This window comes from Lactuca sativa, chromosome 2, assembly GCF_002870075.4.
Source record: "Lactuca sativa cultivar Salinas chromosome 2, Lsat_Salinas_v11, whole genome shotgun sequence".
NCBI classification, from domain to species: Eukaryota; Viridiplantae; Streptophyta; class Magnoliopsida; order Asterales; family Asteraceae; genus Lactuca; species Lactuca sativa.
In genome coordinates this window covers 160,967,658-160,973,718 of record NC_056624.2, presented here as the reverse complement: position 1 = coordinate 160,973,718, position 6,061 = coordinate 160,967,658, and the positions used below count along the sequence as shown (strand labels likewise).

General features: G+C 34.5%; 1 protein-coding gene across 1 annotated transcript; it reads right to left on the bottom strand.

Annotated features, from left to right (window-relative positions):
- Positions 1 to 2,688: 2,688 nt before the first annotated feature.
- Positions 2,689 to 5,297, bottom strand: LOC111916025 (ATP-dependent zinc metalloprotease FTSH 6, chloroplastic). The gene is made up of 5 exons (XM_023911669.3): positions 4,638 to 5,297; positions 4,027 to 4,567; positions 3,603 to 3,916; positions 3,283 to 3,523; positions 2,689 to 3,191 (listed from the first exon to the last, which is right to left on the bottom strand). Exons 1-5 carry the CDS (start codon positions 5,213 to 5,215, stop codon positions 2,853 to 2,855), a joined length of 2,013 nt encoding a protein of 670 aa, XP_023767437.1. The 5' UTR covers positions 5,216 to 5,297; the 3' UTR covers positions 2,689 to 2,852.
- Between the last annotated feature and the right edge of the window lie 764 nt (positions 5,298 to 6,061).

The window sequence follows — 6,061 nt, the reverse complement described above, 5'->3', positions numbered from 1 at the left end:
CTTGCCTTTCCACGCACTCCTTTTTTCTGGCTTCTTTTTCTTTGTCGAATGTCAAACGTTCAATGAAATTCAGATTGTATTAATCAAACGTTGCCCTCATTTTCCACATTTTCATCTGCGTCCATGCTGAAATCCAATGCACTAGAAGAAGTCCCCTTCTCCTTCCCCTTCCGTTTTGCTTTGTCCCTACCCATCGGCCGAACAATTTCTTCTAGCTCGAGTTCGTCCTCCTCATGTAAATCATGCCCGACACGAGCATCGGAAGAAGTTGTGTATCTACTATCTAGTGGAGCCCGTTTTTGTTCTTTTTGATTGTCCTAGTATAACGTCTTGTTCGTATTTTCTACACCTTAGACTAAGAATTAACAATTTCCATGGATCGTTATTCTTGAATGTCTTTATTGTATCCTCGCGAAAAAATTGTAAAGCCTCTTGAAGAATTTCTTCATCGCCTTGCCCGCTTTTCCTTCGGGTTTTAGGTTTTATACAACCCGTTCATTTTTCAAACGGATTTCAATATTTCTCGAAACTTTGAATTAAATTGTTGTTTGGTACAGTACTCTTCATCTTTATCGAACTCCTTGTGAAACCTTTCAAGAATGTGAATCCAAAAATGATCTCATGGTTATGCATTTGTGTGCGTGGTATCCTCTAAAATGCCAACCCAAGCTTTTGTCAACACTGGCTCTTCTGTCAGCCTCTACTTTGTAATCTCTTGCACCAGTTGTTTTCCTTTACGACATTGTGAGAATGGGGTGGGTTGAGTTTCCCGTACAATTTCGTCCTCTGACTCATCAAGGCTTTCGTATTGTGGTTAAGAATGAAAGGGTGGTATTTGGCTTTTGGGTTGAGATTGATAGATTGGGGTTTAGCTTTGGGGTTGATTTGGTGAAAGTCGATCGGGAAAAACGACAAAGTTGGTGAACATATTTGAAGTAACATTTGGCGCTTGCACATAGTAGTATTGCCTAACATTTTGCTATTGAAATTGTGGAGGAGATTGAATGGGGGATCAAGTTAGGGATGATAAACCCCGTGGGGTGAATCGATGGCGAAAATGTTTTGAGTTGGGGTACTTGAATTCGAAACATTGACTTTTTTTCTTGTATCGGAGTTTGGGGTTGGATTGTCAAGAATCTTTTTTTTTAAGAAAATAGAGAGAAATTGATAGAATTTATGAATTTAAAGGTGAAAGTAGTGAGGCATTTATAAATGTGTAGAGTGATGAATATATATATATATATATATATATATATATATATATATATATATTCAAAATCTAGCTGTTATTAAGGAAAAAAAATAAATTTTTTGAAAAATAACCGTTGGAATTTGTATTAGAAAAAACACGGACGAATCAAATGAAGAGAGGGGAGGAGGGGAAGCCTCCCCTCACTTGAAAATCGCATGACACAAATCACACCTTTGGTATTGTGTTCCGGGGTGGGGTTCCACTACTCGCACCCTCTTCCCGCTCCATTCTGTCGAGCCTTAGTGCTCATTAAGGCATCAACCACACTGAAGAGAAGATGACGGGTCATGAAAGGACATAATATTAAATACATGGGGTAGTAAATGTTAATATCTTATATATTTGTGTTATTACTACCATAAGTTCAATCGGGGGCTTCACTAATAAAATCCTAACTTAAAAAATTAGTACGAAGTGAAACAACTACAATAAATTTATTTTTTTTAATATCATATCTAAATTTTACGAAAATTTGAAACTACTTAGAAAATCCAACCATATAACAATAACATATATTGAGTACAATAACATATATGAAGATAAAAGAGGAAGCAAGTAAAATTAAATGCTAATAATAAAGATTGCACAATCAAAATGATTAAACTTTATCCAAAAGTTAGAACCATAGATCTATCCTAATAAATGAAGGTTTTTTTGCCACTTGTCAAACTCTCAAATTGCCACATGTAATTTTATGGTAATTTTAAATTAATTTTTATTCAACTTGTTATTTTATGGTTTTTCTATTTTATTAAATGTCAAATATTATTTAAATCTAATAATAAATGCATATCAATTTCATTAATGGACTTTCATTCTAATTTCAAAATTACTAAATTAAAGTTTCATTAATTTCCTTTATTTATTTATTTAAATTATTTGTTTAAATTTAAAAGAGAAAAAAAAACACTTTAATTTTTATAATTCAATATTTTTCTCACTTTTCTTATAAATTCAAACTTCTCAAATATTTTAAATTTTATATTAATTTTTTTAAATAAACTCATGTGATACATGGGTCTCACACCTAATAATCTTTTAATTGAAAATGGAGACTAAAATACTAAAATAAAGAGCCATAGAATTTTTTAGGGAATCCTTCATAGAAAACCATTGATTTATATTTGTTGGGTCATAGCATTTGACAACATTCCACTATCGCTTATGGTTACATGGACGATTTGATTTCCATTTGCATTTTGATTTCCGCATTTTGGTGTTGTTTCCATTTTTTTTTTGATTTTAGACTTCCGATGATTTTTTTTTCGTTCATAACATAGTTGAACATGTAGTTGGTGAATTTGGGGATTGGAAAATTAAAAAAAAAAAATGTTTTCTATATTGTTGCTACTACATTAGGCCGAAAATTTTGGGGAAGATGGGCTTTGGACAGTTGACCTCGCTTTGTATGTGGATTGGCTACCGTTTTTACACTTTCACTACCATTTTTTACATAAACTTTTTATTCAAGTATTGCAACAATAAACCATTATTCATTACATAGACAATGAACAGGTTCTGGAGCTACCTAAACTCAGGATCCATCTACTGTGCTATTATAAATCCAAGATTTACAAACTCTGTAAACAATGGAGACTATCTACACCTTGATTAATTCATTAGCGCTCTCCTCTTTCTTCGCAGAAAACATATCAGAAAACTCAGCTAAAATTGCTCTGAACTCATCTCCACTAAGTGTTTCCTTCTCCAGTAACACATCTACTAATATATCCATCGCACCTCTGTTCTTCCTCACATGTGATTTTGCTATCTCATACGCTTTCTCAATTATACATTTCACTTCCATATCTATCTCTTCCGCAAGTTTCTCTGACATCGAGTTTCTTGCTAACATCCTTAATACCACATCACTACTTTGAACTGATGGATCAATCAACAACCATGGCCCAATTTCCGACATTCCAAATCTAGTAACCATCTATATCCACAAATAAACACAAACAACTCATTACTTTCTCTTCCATTTTCTTCTACAATCCAAAACTTACATGATTTTAATTCTTACATACCTGTCTTGCTATTTGATTAATCTGTTGCAAATCACCAGCTGCACCTGTAGTGATTTCTTGTTCACCAAAAACGACTTCTTCTGCTGCTCTACCTCCTAAACCACTTACTATTCTAGCAAAAAGTTGTTTCTTAGAAGTTAAAGAAGGATCTTCATTAGGTGTAAACCATGTTAATCCACGAGCTTGTCCTCTTGGAATCAATGTCACTTTTTGAACTGGATCATGCCCTTCAGTCAAAGTCCTACAAACACCAAAAGATCCCAAAACTCAGGCCAAATTTTGAAATTCAAGTTTATATGGTTGAGTGGTTGATTACTTACGCACAAATTGCATGACCAATTTCGTGATAGGCGACTAAAATCTTGTTCTTTCCATCTGTCATTTGAGTTCCTTCCATTCCTGCAACGATTCTATCAATGGAGTCGTCAATCTCTTTCATGGTAATCTTATTGTTCCCTCTTCTTCCAGCAAGAATCGCTGATTCATTCAAAAGATTCGCCAGATCAGCACCACTGAACCCAGGAGTTCGCATGGCAATTACAGAAAGTGACACGTCTTTGTCTACTTTCTTGTTCTTGCTATGAACTTTAAGTATTTCTTCCCTTCCTCTCACATCAGGTAGTCCGACACTTACCTGTATAAAATCAATCCAAGATCGATCCTTTTTAGGTTAAGGTTTCTGGGTATTAAATCTTTTTTCATGGGTATGTTTTTTTTTTCTTTGTTGTTTACTAAGTTACTAACCTGTCTGTCGAACCTTCCTGGCCTAAGTAAAGCAGAATCAAGAATCTCAGGTCGATTAGTAGCAGCAATAACGATGACTCCATTGTCACCACTGAATCCATCCATTTCTGTAAGAAGCTGATTCAATGTTTGCTCTCTCTCATCATTCCCTCCACCAATTCCAGTTCCTCTCTGTCTTCCAACAGCATCTATTTCATCGATAAAAACCAAACAAGGCGAATTCATCTTTGCCTTATTGAACAAATCCCTCACACGAGAAGCCCCAACACCCACAAACACTTCAATGAATTCCGATCCTGAAAGTGAAAAGAAAGGTACTTGTGCTTCTCCTGCTATGGCTTTTGCTAGTAGCGTCTTTCCAGTTCCCGGTGGGCCCACCAGAAGAACGCCTTTCGGAATCTTAGCACCAACTGCAGAAAACTTTTGTGGGGTTTTGAGAAACTCAACGATCTCTTCGAAATCTTGTTTTGCTTCATCAATTCCTGCCACATCATCGAATGTTATCCCTGTATTGGGTTCCATTTGGAACTTGGCTTTGCTCCTGTGAATCAAAAAACTTTTATAATCATCGATAATCTCAGTGTAAGTTACTTGATCGATTAATATAATACCTTCCGAGTCCAAATGGCAAATTAGGCCCTCCAGGTGTGTTTGGAGACGAAGATCTGAACAATAAAGCACCAAGAAGTATCAATGGAAAAGCAAAGTTCGATATTAAGTCAAGAACAGCATCCGCCATGTTCGTTTCCATTGGATGAGCTGCAAAATCGACATCTTTTTCTCTCAGTTTCCTGATCAACTCTCTCTGTAGTCCAGGCAACTGAACCTTAACCCTCTGGATCTTATTAAGAACAGGATTTGATATCTCAGCAATTGCTAATGTCCCGTTTTCGAAAAAGTCCACCTTCCTGATAGCACCTTCGTTAAGGTACTCCAAGAATCTTGAATAAGATAAAGTATTTGAAGTGGCTTCAACTGGACTCTCGGGTACTGCTTTTGCTGCAGGGTGTACAAGTATACCAGTGCCTGATGTTTCTCCTATGAGGGTCAGGCCAAGGGTTGTTAAGAGGTTTCTTCTATTGAATTTGGTGTCTAAAGTTGATTTTGGAGATGGGTTCGTGTTTCTTGAAAGATGTTGTGATTTGCATAGCGGAAGGGAAGGGGCAAAAAGGGAAATTGCAGTTGACATGTTCGTTTGCTATGAATATTGCGAGTTAGTTTGGTTTTTTTGGAGGGAATATTGTGGGCAATTTAAATAGGGAAAATAGGAATAGAAGGAGGGATGTTTCTAGCAGAGTGCCACCTTTCGATTGTTGTTGTCACTTGGTAGTTTATAGAAGTAACCCATGTGTTCAAGAATGATCTAGGCGTAACCTATGTGGTTATAATCTGTAATCTAGAAACGAATCTGATAAGCACTTTTTACTGATAATTAACGATATATATTTTTTGAAAATAATGAAAAAACTGATAAATCAAAATTAATATATAAGTATAGTTTTAAATCTTTTATAAATAATATTTTCATTTTAGTTTACAGATTATTTTAATAATTTTAGCAAGTTTGTTAAAATCCCGATTTTGATCTTAAGATATAAATAAAAAATGATCTCGATCACACAACGATCACAATCTCGCTTTATTAGTTTTATTATCTAGTTGAGTCTCACAAATTCGTTTATTCAAGTTAAAATCGAACATTGCAAGTCGCAAAAAGTGTTGTAAAGCATCATTATTTCATCAATACATATCTAATGAGACAAAACGCACTCATAATAATCTCTTTGTGATCTTATGTCAATTATCAAATTGATTTTTTTTTTTAATTAAGATGTTTTCTTCATAATTTTTAAGGTTTATAGAAAAAAAAAATTATGATTCATGCTTAAAAAGTAATAGTTAATTCCCTTTTCAACCTCATGGGATGCAAATTTAAATATTAGTTCATTTACGATGAGTCAATCACGATATTTTAAAATGCAAAATGATCTTAAGTAAAATCTCAATCTTGACAATCTTGAGTTTTACTTACTGA

Excerpts from the sequence above, each read along its gene's own strand:
- LOC111916025 (XM_023911669.3), bottom strand. The coding sequence starts at position 5,215 with ATGTCAACTGCAATTTCCCTTTTTGCCCCTTCCCTTCCGCTATGCAAA. Across the intron at positions 3,917-4,026 it reads CAGGAAGGTTCGACAGACAG|GTAAGTGTCGGACTACCTGA; the intron begins GTTAGTAACTTA and ends GATTTTATACAG. Across the intron at positions 3,524-3,602 it reads ATTGGTCATGCAATTTGTGC|GACTTTGACTGAAGGGCATG; the intron begins GTAAGTAATCAA and ends TGGTGTTTGTAG.